The sequence below is a fragment of the Falco naumanni genome, chromosome 4 (genome assembly GCF_017639655.2).
Source record: "Falco naumanni isolate bFalNau1 chromosome 4, bFalNau1.pat, whole genome shotgun sequence".
Lineage (NCBI taxonomy): Eukaryota > Metazoa > Chordata > Aves > Falconiformes > Falconidae > Falco > Falco naumanni.
Genome location: NC_054057.1, coordinates 112,460,538 through 112,487,322, shown reverse-complemented (window position 1 = coordinate 112,487,322; position 26,785 = coordinate 112,460,538). Strand labels below are relative to the sequence as shown.

The 26,785-nt window shown below is 38.2% G+C and overlaps 1 protein-coding gene across 12 annotated transcripts in view; it reads left to right on the top strand.

Moving 5' to 3' along the window:
* Positions 1-26,785, top strand: part of DOCK3 (dedicator of cytokinesis 3) — a 224,660-nt gene that overhangs the window by 95,178 nt on the left and 102,697 nt on the right. For all 12 annotated transcript variants that reach the window (XM_040590724.1, XM_040590720.1, XM_040590726.1 and 9 more), the window contains exon 10: positions 21,214-21,295. In XM_040590724.1, coding sequence (XP_040446658.1) covers positions 21,214-21,295 — 82 coding nt within the window. The remainder of the gene's footprint in view (positions 1-21,213; positions 21,296-26,785) is intronic.

Below are 26,785 nucleotides of genomic sequence, written 5' to 3'. Positions count from 1 at the left end.
GTTTCTTTCCTCTCTGGAAATAGTACATTAAGGTAGAAAAACAAGCAAAGCTTCTGCATGCTGCATGCTAAGTGAAAAGGACAAATTGACTTTTCTGAAACGGTTTTGAGGTTGATAAATTTCTTACCCAAATGGTTCATACTGGGCTTTCAGTGTTAGTGCTTTGGACATACAGTAGATTACAAACCTCATTGAGCCTGTTGGTTGCAAGTTATTTCCCAGTTAGGTAAAGTGAAGCTCGGTGAAAATTCCAGTGTTTTTCAAGAGCTGAAGTAATAGCATGTACCAATTATGGATTAGCAATCAGAAGGTTGGAGCAGCAGCTGAAATACAGTTTGATATCTATTGCCAGGTTCTGAATACAAATATGGTACTGTACTGTGTTCAGTGGTTTGTGCTGTCTAAAAATGAGAAGCAGACAAAAGATGCCAGTGGGGAGATATGGGTAGCAAGAATAACAATGCTGCTATCAGAGGGGTAAAACCTAGAGGTAAAAAAAAAATGAAAAAGTGACTTAATTTTTACTCTTGACATAATTACAAAAAGAAATACTTACAAGTAAATCAGTAAGTGGATTGGTGAATGTCTGCCTCAATAACTGGTTTCAGCCCACAGCAGAAGCAACCTGTCAGTCTGAGTGTTAGGTAAACGCTCACATCAAAAGGGATGAAAGTCTATTTGTATGTTTTAAAGTCTTTGGGATTTTTTAGTTGCAAAAATTGTCCCACATTTCTACATACAAAAGACATTAATATAGCAACAGAATCTTTGTTACTAAAATTTAATACCTCAGCTTGTCGTGTGGAAGTTAGTGGAAAACCATGAGAAAATCAGTCTAGTTTTGATTAAAGCCATTGTGAGAAGTACCTTGGGATGAATGATTGTGAAATGATAAGAGTTGATAGTAACTAGAAAAGGAAAGAAAGAAAATATTATCATAAAGATGGTGAACTTCAATAAGGCAGGTGTCAATAAACACCAAAAAAAAGATAGGTAAATTCATATGGAGGAAAGAAATTTGAGAGTTGTCAGTTTCTTAACAGTACTGTTGAAGAGCACAAAAGCAAGTTGTTTCAAGATGAGGCAGAGTTTAAATATATGGCAACAACAGGAAGAAGTCTGTATCACAAATTCTTTGGTGAAATGGAGTCTGGTAGGAAATGTAAAAAAGGAGAAACTAATGAAATTGCGTGAACAGGGATGGGAAGAGACAGAAACTTTTAGAAAAATACGATTACCAAAAGACATCAAGGACAAAAAAAGAATAATTCTATAATGCTTTAGCAGCAAATTTTATTTTTTTTACAAAATCAAGAAATAACAGAACAGATTAAAGGGGATGTTAAGCTATCAGCAGATGTTACCAAGATAGCTGGAGTATTTAATAGCTCAATCACCCTAAGAAGGCCAACTGCAATCAGATGACAAATGCAAAAAGTTCTGGAACAAATAAACTGTTTATTAGCACTAAGAAGCTAAGACGATTGGTAAAAGTCACCATAGATCTGTCAAGCATAGGTCACATAAGAGCTAACTAATTTTGTTCGAGTATGTGGGAACGCACCCCATGCCTCAACAAAGAGAAGCATTAAACTTAGTATGGTAAAGCGGGGAGATACAGACTGGATGAAGCTATTGTAAAGGGGCTGGAAAACTGGTGGAAAAACAGATCCAGAGTGTTATCTGTGCTGGAAGGATGCAGTGAATAAGATTTTTTTGTTTGTTTTAAACAACATTTTTGCAGCATTATTTTGGTGGGTGGAAATAAACCAAATTCATTGAAGCAGTGAGGCTCAGCTACCTTTACAATAGCTCTTTTTTACTAATAAGTGTATAAAATTGCGACTTCAAAATTTACACATTCAAAAGCATGATATCAGTTTTTTCTGAAAATAAGCTTGAAGAATCCACTAAGTATGAAAAAGGATAAATAAATTTCAGTATGATTTTTTTCTTTATAAAGTTTATATTTAAACATGTAAAGGTTTTTTATTCTGCCTGCCTCTTAAACCAGAATAGATGTTTCTAGCACTATTTTACCCTATTTTACTCCACTTGGAGTTAACAGTTTCTTGTTGGCTAGGAATAGCCTTAATTATGGAGATTGAGAGGAACGAAAAAGAAATTCTGATGTGAAGGAATTTGAAAAAAACCTGGGGCCTAGGCAATAATTGTGCATGGAACAATAATGCCATGCATATTTCTGCTTGCAACTCCTCCATCTACCTACTTGTTGTGCTTTACTGTGCCTGTTATATTAAAGACCTCATGACTGGAGGTTTTGGAAAATGTGGTAAGTCATGTGTCCATGACTGTTGTTAGCTTTGCCAGAGGAAGTACGTCTCTCATACAGAATATAGTCCACACCTTTTTGTTGTGAGACCAGATCCATTCTGTGGTCTCTGTGGAAGGCATATGTTTGCTGATGGTCTCCTCTCTTTAATACACAGCATTATGAGAAGGCCTTAGAATCTTTCAGCTGGTCTATTCAGTCAGAATGCACCACTGCCTTGGTTGGTTGGTTGGTTTCTGCATGATGTCTGTCTGTGCTGTCAGTTTATCTTGGTATTGCATTTTGTGGAGTTCAAGGACGGTCCATTCTGACATGCAGACAATCAAGCAGATGTATCAGATTAGCTACGTGGGGAAATAAGAAATTGCCTGAGCATGCAGAGACAGAATAGAAAAGCAAATGCTCAGCTGGAGTTGAATGTGGAAAGGGAGAGAAAGACACAACGCACACATGCAGGCATGGCTTCTGTAAGGTACATTGGCTGCAAATGGAGGGCAAAGAAAACTTGGCCCAAATGCTCAGCAGGGCAATATTTGATGTGGCATGAGGAAAAGGTAACCAAGAACAGTGGCTGTTTTAAGTGGTGAACGTTTTCATCTTAACCAATGGTAGTAGTAGCAACAGGTGGCTGTACGTATTTTTCGATGTAAATTTACAGTGGAGATTGGCAACTAAGAACATTTACAATGACATGGTACCGAAACTCTTAAGAATTTGTGTCATTGATGTTGGTTTTTTGTAATATATGCAGAAAGAAAGTCACTGAAAAGTACTTTCTTTCGTTTGCATTGTGCAGTCCTCAAAAGTTCAGTCGCACCCAATTTGCTGCTCTTACACCATCTGTCTTCACTTACAAGATCACATACTTTTCAGTGATGCACCACAGTGCACATTACCTTTTCTCCCTCCTGCTTATATGATTTTTTTGGGAGGATCATAAACATTTATTATTCCATTCTGTCTAATTCAAAAATCTATGTAACTGTGTTTGCAATATCATTGTGATACTATCTTTATTTTGGTTTTGGAAACAGGAACAAAGGAAATCGTTTCACAACTTTTCAGGATATTACATTCTTTTTCTTCAAGTGATGTATAGTAAGGCTACCAGAAGTGATCACATAGAACAAATTAAGTATATACGTATAGGTAGATGTTAACTCAGTTTGAGAACAGCTTTCTCTTTTACTCTGTGCTATTGTCGTGTTTTCTATATGATGCTCCCAACACATCTTGTTAAGAGATTGATACAATTATACTCTGATAAATACTAAACATGCAGTGTATCTGAAAAGCTTATATTATAGACATGCAACCTAAAACTAGGAAAGTTTAAAGTTAATGAAAATATACTCTGGAGATGTTACCCCAGGAAACGTGAAGGATGAGAAGTTCAGTAATACATTCTTCCCCTCATGATCTTGTAGCGTCCCAAGAAATGTGTGAGAAAGCTTACTTAAACTAAAAGTTAGCCAAAAAAAAGAAACAAAACCAAGATGCAATAGAAGACAAAATGTTACATTTTATTCTGTGATTTTGCCTTGGGGAAAAAAGCAGAGAAGAGGAAAGAAGTGGCAGCAGCTATCCTAACCAAAGATATTTCTACCAGAAATGAGATTCCAATTTTCCAGTTTACCCAAAGGAATATGGAAGCCAACTGAGATGCTAACAAAGTCATGGGGAATACTTAGTATCAACATCATGGTGCATTCTGTGGATCTGTGTTATTGTAACTTTTTCAGTACTGCAGAAGTTCTTAAGTAAGAATCTTATTTTGCCCATAAATTCTATCTAGGTAAAAATGATTGTTAGTGATCAGAATCCAAACTTGTCTCACCCAAAGGTGTGGCAGATATTTAAAATTTAGGAGTGCTGTAGCATTTTTAGCAGCTCTCTGGTTCCTCAGCCCTTTGTTGGTAGGATACGCAGGGCCAATAGGGCAGACATCCAGAGGAGTTACGCTAACAGAGCCATGGGGAGGAAAAGAAATGTCTTCCACTGGTAGAGGCAAGTTTCACGGTATATGCGTTATGGTAGTGGTGAGTAAGTCTACACTCCAAAGGTCACTAAGTAATTTGCATTATATCCAGCTCCCTATTTTATCACATCAAAAGTTAAGTTTAGGTTTGTCCATTTTTCCTGCACATTTTTTTCCTGTTACAAATGCTTAGGATGCTCTGAATCCTGAGATGATAGTGGCTCTGAAGACTTCTTGATGATTGTTATCTGACTTCAATTCTTCTGAAGATTAAGGGTTTGGATTCGGTTGTCTGTGGCTGAACTGGAGGCCTATCAGTGTCACTCTCCAACAAAACTGAGTTTGTTCTAATAAATGTGATACTCATTAAATAAGAAGGATCAAATCACATTGCAAAAGACATCAATTGTCAGGGATCCATTTAGTTATTTTCTAGCTGCTAATTCTGCCTTGAGTTTTTTCAGTGCTATAGATAAGGCAAAACAAGATGGGTGTATGTTCTACTGCAATGCAATTGGAACAAGGCTTATTAAGTATTTTTTTGTTTGGGTTTTATTTTAAGTCATGTAATCGGCCTATCTTATATGGGGCCTGTCCAAATAACAGAAAGATAAGAAAAAGGATGAAAGGATATAAAACTGGGAAAGAAAAATAGATGGTTGGTCAGTGTTCATAAGGACTACTGTCTGCTTCTCATGTGAGGGTACACATAAATGCGTTATGTAGGTCTTGTGTTCCATGTGTTTCAGTACGGTTTTGTTTGACAGTTTTTTATTGCTTAGGCAGCTTCAAGAGAATTAATGATGCCAGTTAGAGGTGGGGGGTAGGAGTTAAGCAAAGAAATAAATGTGCCTACAAATGCAGAACCACATATTCCTTCTTAAGTACTTCCAACTGGACTTTTAAGACTCTTCAATGCATGGGAAATTTCTGGGCATCATAGCTGACAATCAGGTTTAAAGGGCATATATAAATCTGTATACTGATAGCCCAGTTCTCATACAGTACAATGAAATGAGAGGAAAGATGCTGCATAGTTACTGACCTTGAAGGCTATGACTAGTTCTCATGTATGCAAATTCCCTTACTTTTTCTGGACCGGTCTCATTTCCATAATGTGTTTCTGAGTACGCTAGTACAGAGCACAACGTTCTGCCCACAGAGTCTTTTCATACTGCCTTTTTAAAAATTCTGTTTCTCCAGGACTTAATCAAATAGTTATCTAAGCTTTTCACCTTTCAGCATTTTTTTTCTTGTCTCAACCTATTCCTTTCATTTCCTTTTGCAGGCATCCATCCTTCAATAACTTAGTGAAGTTAAATGTGTATTTTTTCTTCAGATCTTTATTTTTTCCCTTAGTTGTCAGTGTAAGAGAAATATCGAGGTGGAATTAGTAGAACTTCTTCCACTGATCATCATTTAAAATAATTTGGAAAATACTCATTTTTTAAGGGGACGAGAAAAAAAGAGTAATGGAGTTAAAATCATACATGAGAGCCAATTTGTGGGAGTGCGAAGCACTGCAATGAGAGAGGAATGTAGGAAAGGCACAGTAACAGTGTAGTAATAATTTGGGTGGTTATTAACTTGGATTGATTAGCGTTTCACACCTTTGGGTTTTTTATTCTGTACTAATTTGTGCCTTTGGGCTTTATCTAAATGGTATTATGGTGCATAACTGTAACGTTACACGATGAGCACATACCATGTTGTTACGATATTTTTTTTATTACTTAAGCAATAAATGTAGACATGACTGGAAGTGCTGTACTCAGACTTTCAGATACGGGGGCAGGGTATGACTTGCTACCATAATACGTTTGCTGTAATGTAAGATGCCTGTCCAGAATTTTGTGTTGAAATATTGTGTACTGCCAGAGCATACTTCATTCTGTTACATTGTAGGGTGATGTCCAAATACGCATCATAAGCATAAATCGTTTGCACTCTAATGGAAGGAGAGAGACAGCAAATGCTCATACAAAAAGTAATCAGAATGGAATAAAAAATAGGAAAACAAAATATACATATTTTAGCTCATGAAGTGTGGACTGGGTGAGCGGCCAGTGCGGTGGGCTGAGAGCTGGCGGGGGGCAGAGCTCGGAGGGTTGTGATCAGCAGCACGGTCGAGCTGGAGGCCTGTAGCTCGCGGTGTTTCCAGGGGTCAGTGCTGGGTCCGCTTCTGTTCGACTCGTCCATCAGTGACCTGGATGGAGGGACAGAGCACACCCTTGCAAGTTTGCGGGTGATGCGGAACTGGAAGGAGTGGCTGACGAGCCAGAAGGCTGCGCTGCCATTCAGCGGGACCTGGGCAGGCTGGAGAGCTGGGCAGAGAGGAGGCTAATGAAGCTCAGTAAGGGCAAGCGTGAGGTCCTGCACCTGGGAGGAACCACCGCCCACACCAGTACAGGCTGGGCTTGACCTGCTGGAGGGCAGCTCTGCGGAGAAGGACCTGGGCGTTCTGGTGGGCAGCAAGTTGCCCGTGGGCCAGCAGCGTGTCCTGGGGCACAAGAAGGCCAGTGGGATCATCCTGGGGCGCATTAGGAGGAGCGTGGCCAGCAGGTCGAGGGAGGTGACCCTCCCCCTCTGCTCCGCCCTGGTGAGGCTGTGTTTGGAGTGCTGTGTCCAGTGCTGGGCTCCGGTTCAGGAGACAGGGAACTACTGGAGAGGGTCCAGCGGAGGCTACGAAGGTGATGAGGGGACTGGAGCATCTTCCTTCTCAGGAAAGGCTGAGCGAGCTGGGCCTGTTCAGCCTGGAGAACACGGAGAGGGAGCTTGTCAGTGCCTACAGGTATCTTAAGGGTGCGTGTCAACAGGACGGGGCCAGGTGCCCAGCAGCAGGACAAGGGGCAGTGGGCACAAACTGCAACACAAGAAGTTCCTTCTGAATATGAGGCAGAAACTCTTTCCCTTGAGGGTGACAGAGCACTGGAACTGGCTGCCCAGAGAAGCTGTGGAGTCTCCTCTGGAGACATTCAAAACCCACCTGGACACGAGTGTTCAACCTGCCCTCAATGAAGCTGCTTTAGCAGGGGTTGGCCTGTATGATCTCCAGAGGTCCCTTCCGACCCTGACCAGTCTGTGATGCTGTGATAAGCCAGACATCTGCCTCTGCCTCGCCCGGCCTTAAAACAAATAAACCCAAGGGTATATCTTAACATAAATGGTGTGTGGTCTGTGTTATATAATAGACAAGATTGAATTATTGTAACAATCCTAGCTGATATAATACAGTATATACAGAAAAGACTTCCATCTAATAGATTAATTTTAAAAGCAGCAACATGACAGAAGCTGATCTTAACGAGAGGTTGCAATTCGGAAAAGATAGGCTGGCAGAGTATTTTCTCCACCAAAGACTCTACGTTAAAATTCCAAGATTCACACTGTTGCTCTTTGCCTAGGACAATGAGAAACAGAGTGGAGAAGCCTGTTTCTTCTCTGAAGCAAGACTTTATCCTTCAATTGTTAATTTATAACTGCTTGTAGCTTTTCTGATGCAAATCAACATTTATTGGTTAGGTGCATTACAGAAAAAGTCCTTGTTCCTTCAAAAAACAAAACCAGAAATCTTCTGAAGTTCATGCAACAGCGTTGTTGCCTCCTTCTTTTCTCTTGCTTCTCTGGTTCTTACCTCAGATATGTGGACGTATTGACCTTGTTATTAAACCTAGTCCTATATAAAGCATCTCATTGTGTTTTGTTGAGATCCCTTTTCACATTCTTTTTCTTTTCACTGAAGATTAAAATTGTAATCCGTTCTTTCTCAGCAGATGACTAGGTAAAACACGTGCAGAAATGTGAGAAAATGGAGACACACAGTGATTTTAAAATACTAGAAATGCAGAAGCATATCTTCTACCCAGCTGCCGGTTTTCAACATAGGAATTCGGTAATTTTGAAACATTTATTTCTGTTATAGAATTGTAAAGCAACAGGCAAAATAAGAGAAAACACAATCTTACTCTTTAATACTGTTGCTAATAGGTGATATGGAAAGATGGCTTTTGTAGAAATGTTCTGAATTTGTGGGTGGACGTTGGGGAGAATGTGAGTAGCGCAGCCTGTCTCTCATCTTCTGTCTTAAGAATTTAGCACCATTGACAAAACAGCTCCCGGGAAAGAAACGTGATTTGGAAACATAATTATGGACTAAGTAAATGCTGTTAAGCTATATCATGATAGTTGGATTTAGCTATTCTAAAGTTATTAACATAAAATCATCTGCCCCTTGTTTTTAAGGCTGAATCAAGGAAATTGTAAGAGGCAATGTTCTGCTGTTAATACTGCTGTACAGTTGTGTATAGGTGGTAACTTCATAAGTAATGTACATAATGGTTTGCCATTTGTAACTCGTCTCATGGTCTTGAGATACTTCCAAACAAATTCTTTTACCTGATAAAAATCAGCAGACAAACATATAAAAATGTAAGATATTAAAGGTGTAAAAATATTAGAGAACAACATGATCATTACTTTAAATGTATTGTCCCCTTGGCCTCAAAAACTGGTTAACTTCCACTGCATGATCAAATTGGTTTTGGCTGGACCAGTTTAACTACTCACTTCTACAGTCTTGTCCTATTTTACTATCTCTAAATTTCCATTACTTCTCATAGGTGTTATTGAATTGACAGAGGTCACGATACTGCCTTTTCTGGGGAGGCTGTAAAGCCAAAATGTCTGTGACAGTGTTTAGGTAGACTAGAATAAAATGCACCACTTTGGAACACTGGATTTAGCAATGATGAATTTGTACAGGAATTGATTTTCACTTTTTCTGTAGTAGGAGTTTTCTCCGACACAGTATTCCTAATTCAGATGTCAGAATACAAATCTGTATACCAGGTTGCTGAATTCGATGAATTTGACAGGAATCCTCCATCTCTTTGTGTATTTATTGATGACAGTTAGCTCCGTGGTTCTCGTCATCATCTAGTCATATTTTCTTGACTTTTAAACTGTCAATAGGAATGTGTATCAGCTGCTCAAAAGTGTTAGCAAGAACAGTGTAGCTAAAATTACATCGCGTTTACATATATCTTCTTGAATAATTTTTTTGCAACACTTCCTAATGTAGACAATTGCTATAGTCTGGAACTTTCATTTTAAACTCTGAGCAAACTTATGAAAAAGCAGTAGCAAATTTTCCACAAGTTCTATCTGATTAGGGATTTGGGGCTCTCAGAGCTCTGATGTGTAGGATCAGCATGCTTAATGGGGGCAATTCTACATGCTGCACAGCAGAGCTGTAGACACTGTACATGTTTTAGAAATCAGATGCTGCTTGGGTAGAGGGAGGCTTAGTAGTTCAGACTGGCAAAGGGGTTGGAGAGATACAGACAGGTGAAGAATAAACAGGAAGATAGGCATTAATAAGGTCAGAAGAAGGGAAGACAGGATCACTGGGTAGATTAGTATGGTAGAAATTGAATAGCTGAGAAAGAAATGTAGTTAATGTGGAAAGAATCACATTAAAAGCTGTGGCAAAAAAGTCTGCCTGCATTCTTTTCCAGAGTGCAGAACTGACTTTATGTTCCCTTGTTCTACATTGCTTCTCTCTTTTGGTAATAGCTCTGGGAGTGCTGTGGCAATGTGTGTGTATTTATCCCCTGTTAAATGCTTTAAAATATTATCATGTTCTACTATTGCTAGTTGCTATGTTAGGAAGCAGAAAATTATATTTTACTTTTATTGTGCAATTACATGCTAAGCTTTCCATTTGTTAGTTTTTAATAGCAGCCTTCTCGTAGTTATTTTAAAATAGAAAAGTTATCTCGTTCACTGTCAGTATAATGATTTGTCTGCTGGGAAAAAATAACTTTATATCATTCAGAATTATTTCTTTAATATTCAGAGAATTTTCCTAGGGATTAGGTTTACCAACTAATAAGGGTTTTCTTCTGCTTAGTCACGAAACAATCCATCTTTCTAATTTTTACCTCTTTTCTAGCAATCTGATCTGTTGGGTTAGCTAATCCTCATCAGTTCCTCCTGTAGTTCAGTTTATTGTATTTTTTGTATTTCAAGGAAAGTATTTTTCTGATTTTTGTGTAATAGATAATTCATAGCATTAGTAACAAGGAGGATGTCTTCATGCTGCTCAGGGTGAACTTCCTTAAAAAACATCATCCAGAAAGCAAACATTAAGGAATATTGCTATCCACAGCCATGGCCCTTGTTCTGGTCACTCTAGTTAACATGGAAAATACGTGGGTCTCTTAAGTCTGCTGCCACATAGGGCAGGGGACAAAGAGCCTTCCCTGATCTCATACATAACTGTGTATATATATATATATATAAAACATAATTATAATGTGTAACTGATATAATACATAATATAAAACATAAGAAAATACAAGTTTGATCGTCACTGGAGACAGATAAAACCTACGGAATATTTTATAAGGGATTTTTTTGATTTTGTAGATTTTTTTAAAAAGGGTGAAAGGGTGAAGGAGGAGTAATGCCTTTTGGTTTTCTCTGCCAGTTGCTTCAGCTAACTTTCATTCCCTAGCTATCTCTCCCAAATCTGCATTTGCTTGGTTTTCCTATTTATCCCCTTTCCTGTTAATATTACATTTTTTAAATAAAGTATTAATCTCTGGGTTTGTATATGAAAGTTGCTGTAGAGAGGTAGGTGGTGTTACTAGAGATATTAATTCTTTCCTATAAAATTCCTAATATTGAAGCTATTATAAAACAGGAGCTTTTACAAAAATCCATCTTACCTTTCCTACCACAACCCCCCTCTTTCCCAAAACATTTTTTTTTCAGATTGGAGATCACATATCAAAAGGCAGGGATACAGGTTTTTCTACAGGGGCATTTAAATTATTTTAGTTATTAACAGGAAGAAATCAATGAGTTGCAGGTATTTGAAATTCTTCCTTTTTCTTGCTCAGAAAGAACAAAAATGTGTCATGTGCACATGCAACTAGAAGCAATTTTGCTGTCTCGACTGGCTGGGTGCAAATACACGTTACTCAAATGTTCAGGTTAGCTACATAGCTCAGAGAAAGCAATTACAATTAATTTTCTGTCTGTAGGAAGGCCCAGTGTAATGAATACTACTTTTCATACTTGAGCTCTTTCTGCTGCAAAATTCACTGTCAAAACGTAATTTTGTGTCTCTGGCTGACATGACTCTGTCATGTGCAAAGCCAGTAACAGGGATATGTGGTTTGTAGAGCAAGAATTAAAAGAGGCTATTGCTGTCTTAGATCTCAGAGCCATTAGCTTCTCCCACGTTAGAGATGGTGATAAAATGCGCATTCTATAAAATAGGTGTAATCCAAAATTTGAAGTCTTCCCTACAGTTACGGTGAAAGCATTTCACACCTACCACCTGGCAGGGCTGGGCTGGCTTTCCTTTCGTTAGTTAAAAACATGATCACTGGCAGGGACTGAGGAATCATACTGCATAACCAAAGTCTCTTTTTCTGGAAATAGAAACTTTTTCTAGCTAATGGAGAGGATTCCTTTCAGGAACACAAGTATGTACCCTTCACGATGTAAATAATAAAAAAATACTAATGAGGGCGTTGAATGTTGAAGTGTGGCAGACTCATGAGAACCCAAGGAGAGTGTGATCAGTGCTTAGCTGCATTTCTGCTGCAAGCTTTAATAACATTTTTAACATTGTGGTTGGTTTTGCTTGAATGTGGTAGTGAAAAATGACAGGTAGTTATTTTCACTATTTTCTGTTTCTATGGAAACCCAGTGTTTGCAGTAACAGGCCTACTGTAAGCTCTGTAATCCTCCCCCAGGGCTTCTAGCCAATGTGGTAATTTAATAATTCATGAGCATTAAGCCTGAATTTGCTGGGAAGCAAACTGCGTTGCTTGGAGGCGTTTTCTCAGAGCCAGATTCATTTCACTCACAGATTTGGTGTTCTTTTCTCTAAGATGCCTTTATAAAATACACTCTATAAGCCAAAGTGGTGATCTTTTCTTCACTTGTTTTTGAAGCTGGGGTTATTGCAGACCTGCTGCATGAGGCAGCTCATGAAAGAACTCCCCTCTTCCCGCCCCCCCCGCCCCCCCCCCCCCAAAAAAAAAAAAAGGGGGGGGGGGGGGAAAACCAAACATACAGCATGAGCACTTGTCTGAGAAGGAAGATTTTAAATAGTCCATGAATCATTTGTTCAGACAGTATGCAAACTGAAAGTTCAGAGGAGGTGATCTTTCTGTCTCAGGGGCTCGGGAGTGACTGCTATTGATGATGGATTGCTCAAATACGGCTGGGCCATGGGCTCTAGTATGTGCTGTTGGTTTACATTATAAATGGGAATTGAGTTCTTCACACACATTGTATCATTCTGTACATATACCTTGACTTACTCTCACGCGTAGACTGAGAACTGAAGACTCATTCTGTGGAGCACTAGGAGATTTGGTTATTAGGTCAGTCTTACAGTAGCTGTAAGGACTTTAGATTTTTTTTTCCAATAGGATAAGCCAAAATTAGCAACTCCAAAAGATAAACATGAGTAACAGAAAATAAATTTGAAAAGCTTTTTACAGAGGATACTCCTAAATGGACTGCAAAACAAATGGTTTAATCATCCCAAGAGTTCTCCCTTTTTAAGTACAATGGCAACATGTAGATGCATTCTGAGGTGCTTTTGCAAAAATGGAACTATGTTAAGTTTTTGTGATCTTTCCACAAATTAGTATTTATAAGGGACTTAGCTCTTGGGAAGAGCAAAAATAATTTACCGTTTGGTCATAACTTCACTTTCCATTTCTTCACATACTTACATAGGGGTCATGAATAGTTGTACTTCATTGGAAATCCTTTCTCTTACTGCTTACATCATCTTTCAAGAGAAAAATCAATCCACTATTTATGACAATGGGAAGTGACTGATATGTTGGTCTAATGCATGCTTTCTTCATGAATATGGGACCATCTGGTTGAAATAAAAGTTCAGAAGTCCTGATGTGAAACTTGTTTCCTTTTTGGAAAGTTTCTACAGGGTGTTCTCAAAAGCATCGACATGCGATGCTGTCCTGTAGTGACCGTTTTGATCACTGAGCATAGTAACGTTTTTGCCCAAACATGAGAAACGTTTTGATGAATTTGGCAAATGAGAAGGAAATTCTGGTCTTTTCTTTAATCTTAAGTAAAGTTGTACAAGCAAATATGAGAAGTCTGGTGGTGTTATCATTGCAGGATACAGCACAAGTGGAAAGCCAGGGCAATACATCTGGGGTTGTCTCTGCCACCACATAGGCAATGGAGAGCAGTAACTGCTTTCCTTAAAAACTAGCTAATGCTGCTGCATTGGTCTGTAAAACTTCTGTTGGGCTGGTTCAGTGTAATTCCTCTCTGGTACAGAGAAGAGTTTCACAAGTTACTTCATGTCAATATTGGCATGTCCAAACTGTAAGGTTTAGAGACTGTCGTTCAGTTCTCGCTCCCTCTCCCACCCCCACCAAACCCCAGGAATCTCTTTCATGGTGTTTCTCTGCTAATTCATGAATGTTTTGAAACAAGCATCTTTTTTTGCAGCTTTAAGAAAATATTTTGGTCGTATACCAGTTAATTCCTAATGTAATTCCATTCACCTGGTCAACATACTGTCCTTGTAGAGCTTGTGCACACAGTGGTAGAAAGAATGCAGTATTTCATAGCACTGATGAAGCAAACTGCCCAAATTGTGATGTGCACAGCAAGAATGCTGTATTTTGAAGGCAAATGTTGGCAAGGTTTCTGTTGTCATCGAGAATGGCTAGATCATCCTGAGGTCTATCCTGGATGACCAGGGCTTGCAGTGCATAGAATTTATTCTCAGGATTTATCTGGGACAAGAAACGGTGCTTTTACCTTAACATTTAAAATACTTATGATACTCATATGCCAACTCAAATTTTATTCTAGAATGATTGTCAGAATTATTGTCATAATAGAATTCATTAAAAAAGAGAATAGAAGGGACTTTATTTCGTGTGTGTGAGACATTAAATAATAGCATGCTTATCACCATTTCTTAAATGGTAGCGCTGAGTACAATGGAAGGAGGTGAACTGTGCTGGTTAGGCAGGTCTTTGTATGTAGCTTATTCCTGCTGGCGTCTGTGACGGCACCTTCAGATTTTTGTTCCTATTTCGTATGCAGGTAGGTATTTACATGATACTAGAAAGTAAGAAAGAAACCTAGGGAGACACTGAGAGAAGGTCAAGGACTAAAATACAAGTTATATGACCTTCTTCACGACTGTATGACCCTTTTCCCTATGCACAGGTACAGATGTCATGGGACCATTATATATTTTAAAACTAACAATTATTCTTAGAAGGGATCATTCAAATGCTAGTTTCAGAAAACCCAGTTAGATACAGCTTTTGAGAAAGGACTGAGCTGTTTGTAAAAATCTTGAGGTTTTTCAGTGTTGCCCTAGTTGTTCTCTGGCGATAAGAAGGACTGAGGAAAATAAGAAAAATGAGGGAACAGATTTGCACCTTTTCCCTTTTAGTGGCATATTGAAATGGAAAGGGTGAAGAGACATTTGTTTCTGGGAGAAATGGCTACCAAAGTGTTATTTAAGGCAAGGGAAAGGTACAAGATGTGAGGTTTATGCTTAAGTGGATTGATGCCCTAATGTGTTGCCATTTCTGCTTCAGAAAATTAATCTCCTATACATTGCTAAAGATTTTTATATCTTTTTAAAATCCATGTTCTTTTATCATCAGTTTTTAATTAAATCCAAAAATGGATCTGCAGACTCTCTACAGACTACCATTGCTCTGGCACTGTGCATCTATTAATGTTGTACCTACATTCATAAACTGATAGGCAGTCAGAATTTTTGCCTCGCAACCCCACACTAAACCCACCAATGGGTTAGTACAAGGGAGCTTACTAATTAATTCCAAGCGCTTTGCCAGGGCTTTTGTTGTCATCTTCACGTTATGCAAAAAGCCCCACAAACAAATAACCTCAACAACAAAACCTCCCCGCAGGCATAATGCCACTCCTGCTCACCCAACAGTAAATTTTGTCCCTGTTTGCCCCTTCCTTCATGCTGAAAATGTAATGTCCCAAACCATTGATTGCTTCCTTCCTTTTTGCAGAAACAGATGCCAGTTCAGTATGGTCCTGCTTTTCAGACAGTTAAAGGAAGCCAAGAAGTGAGACACTATGCTCCTTTCATTTTTCTTCTTTTCAAGTAAAAGAACAAGAACCTATTTGATTTTGCTTATCAGAGCAATGTTTCTTATATTTGAGTGGCTTTAGCAATTAATAATGATGCAAGTGATTGTAAAACCTAACTTATTGCTGCACAAGAGGTGGTTTCACTATGATGTGAGTTAGCACAGGAGGAGATCTTGCAGTTAGAGTAATTGAAGACTGCTTATAGCATGTAGGAGCAAGAGGAATAAGTAAAGTTTTGTTTAAAGTATTGCTACTGGTGTGGCACATCTTAGGACTGAACTCAACGAGGTAAAATGTTAATTCTTTTATCTGTTTTGGTGCGTTTCTTATCTCTGGTTTTATGCAAGAGAGAACTGGTTTTGGTGTATTTTCAGAATAGCTGAAAATGAATTGATTTATTTTTTTGATAGTAGTTTGATCAAACAGTCAGATTGTATCAAATGCTCAGTACCTCCCCATACTTCATTTCCACCGCTCATTTGACAGTTGTAACTGCTGAGTTTTTAAGTTTTCCTTATGATGTATTTGAAGTTTTTCTTAACAGACTATTGTCTATCTGTTTTCTTCAAGAAAACAGAGCATATTCAATTGTAATAAGAATAATGCTTAAAGCACACAAACACAGGCAATTAATTCCATATGGAGTTTATTCAGATTTGGTATTTTGGTCTTACTAAACTGTGCCTTACTGTTGTCCAAGTGCTGTGCATGCTCTTGTCTTTGTGCAGAAGATAAGCTTGAGGAATAGACATAGAGAAGACTGAACTCCTTCAAAGGAAGCAGCTCCCAAAATAAGAAATTAAGTGACTGAATTCCCATTATATTTCTTGACTGTAAATGTGTGTATCTGTCTAGAAAAAGATCTGTAATAATAGCTGAAGGCAGTGGGTCTTCAGATCACTGAAAACAAGGTTATTCTTCCTGGTTTGTTTTGACATAGGAATAAATCTGCAGTTGTAAAATGGGGAGCATATTTCATCATATGGGTCAACAGTGTAAAAAAGTTCAAGTCCCATTCCAGGACATACTAAAATTATCAGCACTAGTGAGACCTCAGGGGAGTATTTAGGCTAGTTTCTGTAAACTGTTCTTGAAAAGTAATACCAAAGATTAGAGACATTTTGGAGATGAGAAATGACCTGCAAGGAAAGGTGGGAGAACCTGAGGTGGCTTAGTCTTTTAAGACTGCCTGTTAGCACTGCCGTCTTTTCGTCCTCGTTGTCGTGTTGGTCTGTCCTTTGACAGAATGCCTCTTCGTGTTCCGCAGTTCTCACATGCTGCGGTTGCCTCAAAGTCTCCTTAATTATTTAGTGACACAAGTTCAAGAGGACTCAAGGGAGGATAAGAAATTTAAGGTATTAATTTAAAGGTGGTTATTGAGGTGGTGCTGGAATAAGGGGACAACTGATGAATAGCCAGGTGAAAAAGATGCTGGTCTGGATCATTTTTTGCAGAGCATTGGAGTATGGGGACAAGAACCAGGTTTTCTCAGTGGCTGTAACAAAAAAAAAAAAAAAAAAAAAAAAAAAGGTGAATTGCAAATTTTAAACGATTTCCCTTTGTTAATGGAGCAAAACCTTGCAAGAGGCAATCAAATGAGGCGGCAGAATATCTCTCTTTGGATGTTTTGAAAGCAGACTAAGCAATGCAACTTCTGGTAATGAATCAAGTATAAATAGACACCTCAGCTGAAAGACTTGACAGTCCCTTCTCTGCCATTGTCGGAGGGGCAGCCTGCGCAGGATCCTATGGCAGACAGTATTGTATTCAGCTTCAGCTGTGAAAATGAAGTGCTCATTAGTGCTGAAATAACTTCTCAAAGAAAACCTATGTTGGAAGTTCAAAAATTAACACTTAGTGGAGGTTTAAAATATAGTATGGAACATTATTACTGAGATCAGTGGAGGTAAAAGAGCAATTAAAATTATTTCTTGAAGAACGTCTATTTAATGAGTTTTAATTCTTAGATTCTTATGTTATATAATGCATATATATGTGCATTTGTGTAGCACATATGTATATCGTATATTACTGTAGAGTTCATTCTCTAATAGTAAGTCTGTAAATGGCTGGTCAGAATCTTTTAAGCGTAGCAGCCTGAATATTTTCCTGGGTTCAGTATATCCAGGACTATTAAACTCAACGGTATCACTGCTCTTCTTGAGCTTCACTTTGGTGTAAGCTGATAGTACACAACAGCAGAGCATTACCACATGCTTTCTTCAATCTTCTATTTTTTTCCCTAATTATCCACTGCTGGACGTTGCTGGAGACGGGACTGTAGGGTAAGGCAGACCTTTCATATGGAGGGCCATGGTTATGACCTGTCTATTTTGACTATCAACTCCATTTATCTTTAGCTGTGGACCAGCATCTTCTGCTTCTATAATATTGGATGGTAGTATACAGTTCCTGTATTTTTATCCCAGAATTTGAAAATACTCTTAGTCAGCAGTACACTTCCAAATTTATCTTCTCCTTTTCTGTAAATAATTCTTCATCTCACAGAAGGGCTTGGTGTGGTGCTCTGCTACTGGTTTGTTTTCCCTTCAAAACATCAGTCATCCTCCGAATTAAGAGAATCAGCCTTGATCTGACCACTGCAATGAAAGTGAAGATACTCCAGGTGTTTATTGTATAGGGTATAGCAACTTCCAGGGATTTGCAATCAAATATGAGTGAGCCAGCTTTGATTTACACTGTGGTTTTGGATGGACATCTTCACCAGTGACTACATTTTTCCCTGCAGGCATGATTTATATTGCTCGTAATCTTCAACTGGCAGGCTGATTGCTGTCTTGTTTCCTCCTTGTCTTAGGCTGCATGTGTTAGCTTTGTGTTCAGCTGTTGCACCCCTGTTTGGTGGCCAGATTATAGTCCCAGCAGCAGAAGCGAAAGAACACTTTGCCAGAGATTTTGTTGGTGTAGTACTGATCCATTTTATGCTCTTAGCCTTAAAAATAGGGCATGGTTAATATGCATAAGGCACAGTAATTATTTTTCAGTGTACTAGTAGCGAGTGTTGGCAAAGTTACATTTAACAAATAATCTATAATCATTTAATTATCATTGTTTCAAGTTCAATTTTAAATTCTGTAGCTCTGTAGGTCATGACAATTTTTTATTTTCTTTAAGGAAATTTACTTTTCTTTATGGAAGGAGACATGTTTTACAAATTATACTTGTACCAGAAACAAAGTGTATGTTATGACCTAATCTTTCTAAATGAAAGGTTTTACAGTTAAACTGGTTCAAGGATTAAAATTAAATGGATTTGTTAAAATTAGATTCTCCCTGAGCAGTGTTTTTGAAGGCATTGGAAATATTGATGTTTATTGCTGCAGCATGGAAAGAACATGGCCATGAGTTAATATCTCTTTGAATTACTACATACTTTTAGTGATATAAAGCATGTTTGTGATATAAAGTTCCTGTTTGGAACTTGATAGTATAAAAGTTATCTTCCGGTTTATTCCCTGTTTTAACCAGAGCTTACCTGTGGGCACCACTGTAACTGTCCTGCCTGCTCCTCTTCTGAAGTCCATTGAGTAGGGAGAGCTGAATGCCAGCAACTGCAACTGCCACTAAACTTAACGCCTATTTCAGTTTATCTTAATATTTAGATAAATGTAATCGCTCAGGTAGTGCTGGAGGGCCTCTTTGTGTGACCCGTTTGCAGGAGCAACAAATAACTCAGGCAAACAGCTGGGAGAAGCAACCACTTTGGCCATCCTGCTTGGGTTTCTTGCTGCTTATGTGTTTGCACAACCTTTAGCTAGTTACCAACAAAATAATGGGCACAGGACGGAGTTAATGGTAAAGGTTAAGAATGTAGTTAATGTGGTTTTATTGAATATAGGTCTTATTTTGAAAATTCTGACTTCATTTTTTGTGATTTATGTATTAGGTAGAAGTAACTATGAAGACGTAGTATTGTTGTAACTTCCTGTAATGTACTGTAGTTGTAGTATTGTACTGCACTCCACCCACTTACTACGTCATAAAATTCTTACTAAAAGATTAGATTATACCATATCATTAAAGCATTTGCTAAGACATTAATTTATTCATTGACATCTTGGAAAGTAGTTGTAGGTGAAGAATCATCAAATACCAGTGTCTTGTGGGTTTCTTTGGGGTGTGTTAGCAATCTCCAAGGTTATAAGCATCTGCTACAAATGATTTAAAAATTATTGCTGAATGAGGTTGTGGGATGCATGGAGATTGGAGTAATAGTGAGTAACAGGAAGAGTAAAACAGCCAGAAAGCATCTAGATGGCTTAGCAAGAAAAACTTAAACAAATAAATGTGCAAAGGTGTATAACAAGATGTATGAGTCATGCTTACAGAATTAGGGACCATTCCCGCAAAAGTGGCAATTCTGAAAATCTATCAGTATTTGTAATGGACAGGTCGATTCAAATGAACTCACAAGCAAAATGCTGTAGTAAAAAGGCTCATATGTGATGTTTGATAAATTAGGATTAGGAGGGACTTGATTTCATAAGATGTGTGTATTTGTATTCATGGCATAGGTGGTACCAGTAGTGGACTGTTACAAACCTAGACTTTTAGATCTGTTCATGAAATTGTGTTGAAAAATTGCACTATGGGTAAGTTCTATAAAATGCTTCCAACACTTTTTCTTGAATTTCTTAACAGTGTTAAATTCCTTACTTGTCTGGAGAGGTGCTTGATTACGTAATGTAATTAATGACTGATATCACTAGCTGTAAGAAATTAACTTTTCTAAAGGGCTCTTTAACATACAGAAGAGAGTGTAACAAAAAGCAGTGGCTAAGCACCAAACCCAAACATCTCCAAGCTGATGTTAACCCATGGGGTTTAGCAGGAGGGGTGAATAGCCTTTTGAAGCAAGCTACCAACAGGAGTAGTGTGTACTCTACATATTTATATTTTTCATACCAGCAGTGAATAATATGCTGGAAGATGTTTTTTAGTCAAAGGTTACTGGAGTTGATACAGTCATACTGGATAAAATTGAAAGGATCTGTGATATAATGGAAATGTAAATAGGAGATTTAATGATGTGTTCTTGCTTTATTTCTATGAATCTGTAGGAAGAAAATACTGGTCAATACTTAGTGTGTTGTCGCACATCTAGTGAATAAATTATTCATCTGATTTATTTGTAGACATAAATTCTCTGTCTGTCTTAAGAAATAGTATCAATGTGCATGGCTTACCATCCATAGTAAGGATTATTTATTTTCAGTCTGGCCATACATGCTGGGTTTGCTGATAAAAGGACTGTTTAATTTGATTGATAAGCAGTTCTACCAATTGAATTTTAATGTGTTTGAATTGGTGTACTACTTCTATGGATAGTATATGTTGAAGGAGATTGCTTAATTGGTATTCTTGTTACTTTTAGTTTTGAGTGGATTTTAATGAACTCAGTTTTACCAAAAGGCACTGTGCACATCAGCAACTGCGCGTGAGCTTTGCCTGAAGTGGTTAGTTGTAATGTGTTCGAATCCTGTGCTTCATATAGTCACATTATTTTGAATGCTGTTGCATCATGAATATGCATCAACACATGTTCTCACATGTAGGCTACTTGCTATTAAAAGTCTTCTATGTGATTTCATGTAACTGTATGTAGATCAGTGAATATTGTTTCATATGCTTCCAGAATTAAAAAAAAATTATAATACCTAGCGCATCTTTTAAAACCCCCAAACATATCTACCTGTATTTTCATTTTGAAGTATGTACCTGAAACTCGTATTTATTGTTTTTAACATTGTTTGCTTTTCAGTGAGAGGTTTATGGTGAGGTTAAACAAGAACGGAGGCCCCAGGAATCCGGAGAAGATAGACCGAATGTGTGCGCTTTTCACGGTACGTGTCCATTCCCTTTCTCCTTCCGTTACAGCAGTATGATTTTAGATGTGATCACTCTGAGGGGAAAAACCCTCATTCTTCCTTTCCAATGTGTTGAGTAGAAAGAAAGCTGTTTCTAAGTTTTATGTTTATAACTAAATGTTAACATAAGCAAATGGACATACTTCTAAATAATTTTTATGGTTAAGTAAATATTCTGAAGTACTTCCTTTTAAATGCATTTGTTCCTGCTTATAGTTTGAAATTTTGAATATTTTTATTGCATGTACTATGCCCTTAGATAAACAGGGCACAGGAAAAAGCTGTGTTGGCCTGAACATAAAGCAAGGCACTTTTTTCAGAATCAAAGTTAGACAAACAACTACAACACACAGAGAGCAGAACAGAAAATTCTCCAAATGGATTTTTGCCATGGCCCATTCTAGAGTCTGTGTTGCCTCTCCAGGCATATGGTGCAGCCTCCCAGGCCAGCAACACGGGGTGTGACGGAGCAGAAAGACCGGGATGTGCTGCAGAAGCAGCAGGCAAGCTAAGCTGCAGAGTTGGTTGTAGTAAAGGAAACACTGTGACTTCCTAAGCTGCTGTGGCAGGTCTGTGCAAATACCTACCCCATCCTGATGCAGAGCAGATATGACCAACTGTACCAGCTATTTTTAACCATCTGTGCCAGAAAGACAGGATAAGTAGTACCCATCTGGCTCCTACCAGATGATACCTCAGTTGGGTGTGAAATAGCCAACTAAGATTTACTTCCTTTTAGTTCTTCAGACTCACCTCTCACCTAGGTGCCATCTTGTTTCATAGTTTAGGTTATGCCAAAATAGGAGTTTCAAAACACTCGGGCTTTAATATCCATTCTGCACTGGTCTTAAGTTCTGTAAAAAATTGCCTCAGAATCATGTGTCAGACCATAATTTTATCTGCCACTTCTCTCAGAAAGAATATGGAAATCTAGAGGCAGTGAAACTTAACAGCTCATCACAGAATAACTGTAAGGAATTTCAGATCCCAAGTGTGATAAACACCTTCCATCGTGACTCACCTTTAGCTATTGCACATGCTGGAAGCTCTTTGACAGAAGTATTTTTACCTCCAGTGAATAAAAAAGATGGCAGACAGCTTTGGTACAAGCTTCAGTTCTGGCAAAGAAACCCTTGAAGGCCAAGTAGGGCTGGACACTGAAACAGGCATGGTGCCCACCACCATTCCCTTTTCTCCTGTAAGAAGAGAGATGAATTTCTCCTCTTAAGGAACAGAGCATATATATCCAGATTTAAGGATGCTCAGTTCTGCCTCTATCTGGATATAAAAGATACAGTTCAATCCAAAAATAGCGTAGACATTGATGCTGACATCAGTAGCAGTTTTGGGTTTGGTACTGTCAGTGAAGTGCTGCCAGCTGATAAAACATCAGTAGAGGTAACGGTGTCTTAGTATTGCTGTTGGCACTGATGACTCCACTGTTGATAACTCAAAAGCAAGTGTATTTCTCTTTTAAGAGAAAGGTGGCTGGGGGCACTTGTCAGCGCTGGTGTCTGGATCACGCAAAAAGGTTGAGTGTAGAATTAGTAATTGCTCTATGGATTATTCCCAAAAGGCAGCACAGACTGGTTTGTATCAAGTTTGGCACCTTCTGGCCTCTGAGGTTCATAATTCTTAAAAAGATTTTCACCAGCAAACTTCCCCGCCCCCACCAATGCCACACTACTTAGGGTCCTGTAACAACTGTCCTGTTTTACACCCTGTTGTGCAGCATGAAACAATTTAGCTCCAGTGACCTGCAAAACACTTTCAAAAAAACAAAAAGAGCAGTGATATGCTATGGCCAGGGGCATAACATAGTTCCAGAAGAGACTTGCTGCATATTATGAACGAGGCCAGCCTAGTCTAGAAGAGGCCAGCCCCAAGTGCTGCAGGCGTGTGCTGCTCTGTCGCACCTATCCTGACCAGAGATCACTCCCAAGCCCCCTTTCCATTTAACTATACAAAAATACCAAAGCTGCTGCACTATCGGCTCTCTGAGGTGCTTAGACTTACGGTCTCTCCCTCTTTCTGGCAGAATGTATGCTCTACATAACAGGAATTATGGTAACAGGAAAATAATCTGTGCAAAAAATTGTACACTTCTGATAGAATATTTTTCACCAATGAATTCAAAGAACTTTCCAAAGTATGTAGCAAAGGAGCAACAAATAATAGGGTTTTGAATAACCATTTTATCTGCAATGGTTCTATCATAATTTCTTGGTTATGGAATGCTTCAAAAATAAAATAGTTCTCTGATTTTCAGGTTTCTTCCCAAGTTTGTATTAGTCTTGACTTTAAATCTATTTATTCGTGTCCTTGCCCTCCCCCACCACCCTGCCGTATCTTTCTAAAACTCTAATCTTTCCCAGAGGCAAGAAGCCCTGTATCTTAATTCAAAGTATCCCTGTCTTTTCACTCTGTAGCTTTTAGGGGTTTAGCTGTCTCCATGTGTTAGATATCAAAATTACCTAGGTTTTCATTTTAGATCCACTGTCATATCACGCCAAAGGTAGGAACCTGCATCCTCTGAAGATCAGAGCTCACTCAAGCAAACCTCAGTCTATGCACACTTCAGAAACATTCCTGTGTCTGAATTAAAACGTAATTACACAGTATAAGCTTGCTGGTTTTTGCTTAATACCTTACTCTCTGTGGCCTGTGGGGTCAGCAACTGAATTCGGTAAAGCTGTTTAAACAGCTAATTACTGGCAGTCAGGTATCCTTGATTCCACTGTTCTGGGGGTGTTGGTATTTGGTTTCTGTAACATACAGTTAGACCTTTATAGAAACCAACATTGTAAAGAAAAACAATTATTATGGAGTAAGTCTTTTCCATGCTCAGTATGGGGGAAAAAAATTAAGGGTGATTTTCTAAAAAGCCATGCAATTAGAATTATTATGAAATTATTTTGTTTATCAACCAGTATCATTTAAGAAGCTCAGAAGGATGTGGGAAATAAACCCCCTGAGGACGCAGCCCCAAGAACACCTTTCTGGAAATTGATTTCCTTACATTGCATGCAAGCAAATAATAAATAGAGTTTGTCCTCTTCTGGGTCCTGAGTCATGTGCATGGATTCTTTGCAAAGAAGCTATCTGAAAACTTCCTCATGGGGGCTGGAGGTTTGGTTGTTTAGTCCATGTCGTAGTAAGAATTTCATGTCTTGTAAAAAGTCTCTGCTGTACAAAATGAAATATGAGGCCATCTGGGCCCACATTTTTTGTCCTTTGACTGTGACACAGTATAGTTTTTGTGAAATTGAAAAGCAACTAAAGTGTGAACCCATCAATATGTTCATGCCCTACCGTTTTCTGATATTCTGACAGTTGCCCTTTGAAAAAGTCGTTCTCTAAATTGCTGTTAATTAGAACCAGTAATCCGGTAGTATAATAAAATTCCCCCTGTGAAATCATAGAAATTTTCAAAATTTTATTACTTTCTGGAGTATTAAGCACTACCTCCAAGTTTTTTTGCTTTTTGAACTTTTTGTCAGGCACTACTGAGATTAAAACTATGTCAAATCCCTTCTTATCATGGAACTTCGATTCCTCCAAGGCATGCAAGATAAAGCCTACCATATGCCACACTGGTACGTTAGGTGATGAAGAAAGCCTAGAAAGTATGTTCCCTTATTCATGCAGCAGCAAAATAAGACTTGAAGAGAAAATGCTAAGGAAGATTTATATAGCTTAATTCTTTGGCTTCAGAGAGACATGATCTGCTCGCTGGTAAGCATACCAAACAGCATATTTGCAACTTTCTGCATATGCTGCCCAGGGAAATACAGTGCTCCTTTTAAATGGAGTAAGAAGGTACAGCCGTGGATTTATTACTTGCCTGCTGTAATTTAGCAATATAACGCTATCTGAAAGGGACCGAATCTTCTCCTTTAGAATAAATCCTCTTTATGCCTAGTTCTCAGTCACTATGCCCAGATTTTATTGTGCTATGTGTCATTATAACCTGAAGTTCAGCATTTATGTGCATTGCCATCATAGTCTTTGAGATTTGGTTTCTCAAGTCACACGGGAAAGAGATTTGCTGTGTGACTTAAGGTTCATGTTTTAGCTTCCAGCAAAATACAACTTTGAATACACTAAGTTGGTTCAGACTAGGAATGACAACTTGAATAGCCACAGTTTAAAATTTCCTTCACTCTTTATATAAAAATTGCATTATTCCCTTTTACAGTGGTTTTAATATCACTTAGTTGTGTGGTTTTTGAAAAAGAAAAATAAAAGATCTTGTCTGAATCTGAGATTTTTCCAGTTGATTTTCGCATTGTGTTTTCAAAAGAAGTTTAGTGGTAGACAGCCAATACACCAGCGTTGTTCTCCCCACACAACTCTATGTTTTAGAAGTGACTGTTAATGCTGGGATGGACATCTTTATTCAAGTAAAAAGGAAAAAAAAAGTGAAAAAACATGCACACATAGCCATCATCTCAAGTTGTTTATAAAGTCATATATAAAGCCCTAGAGCTGTTTTTCAAAAGCCTTCTGTTGAAAACATTTTATACAAACAAACGAAAAAAAAATCATTTTAGAAAGATGTGCAGTGATGGCAGTTGTATCAGTGTAAGGGGACGAGTGAAGTGAACAACAGTAACTGAGCTAAAACCTTCGTTTTGGGTGTTTCTCTTTCGCATGCGTGCACACTTCTCCTCTCTCCCACCTTCTTAGGAAGAATACATTAATCGTGTTGTGTTTCCAGTTGCACTTGTCCTGAGAAATGACAGGAGCGATGCCCTTTTTTGGGGGGCAGAATTTGGGGGCTGTGTGGCAGAAATCAGTACATAACAATAACATGGTAACACAGTAGGGCCGAGAAAGAGGCAGCAGCTGTTGCGGTAGAGCACAAACAGCCCTTTTTGCATCAGAGTCTGAAACGTGACTGAATATTCTCACAGTACATTTAAAGTGTTCTTGTTTTGGAGATTAGTAACATAAGGAAAACTTGAAGAATGCTAATATTTTTAGGAAGAAAGAGTTCTTAGATCTTTCCTCTAATTAAAAAAAAAAACCCAACAACCAAAACAAAAAGAGGGGGGAATGTCTTAGAAGCTGATCTTTGTTTATAGTGTTATCAGGAAAAAATACAACATGCCAAGGAAATTGCAGTTAAGACAGCTTCTAACATGTGAATGCAAAATGCCACGGTAATGAACTATTGAAAAGTATTCTATGTGTATTTTCTTAATTTTTCTTTATTATTAAATATTTGTCAGGGTCAATAATACTTTACAGGGTCAATAATTCAAGACAAAAAAGGCTTCATTACCTTCAGCTTTCCTTTTACTCTTCTGTAGGTTCTCCTTTTCCCATTTTTTGGTGGTTCTTCAAGCTTGTTTTTAAAAGTTTTGATCTGCTGTTCTGTGACATGGAATTTCAGATTCTTTGTCCATGTTTCTAGTTGCTTGCCATAAAAATAACTTTTGGGAGATATTACAGTCCTGTGTT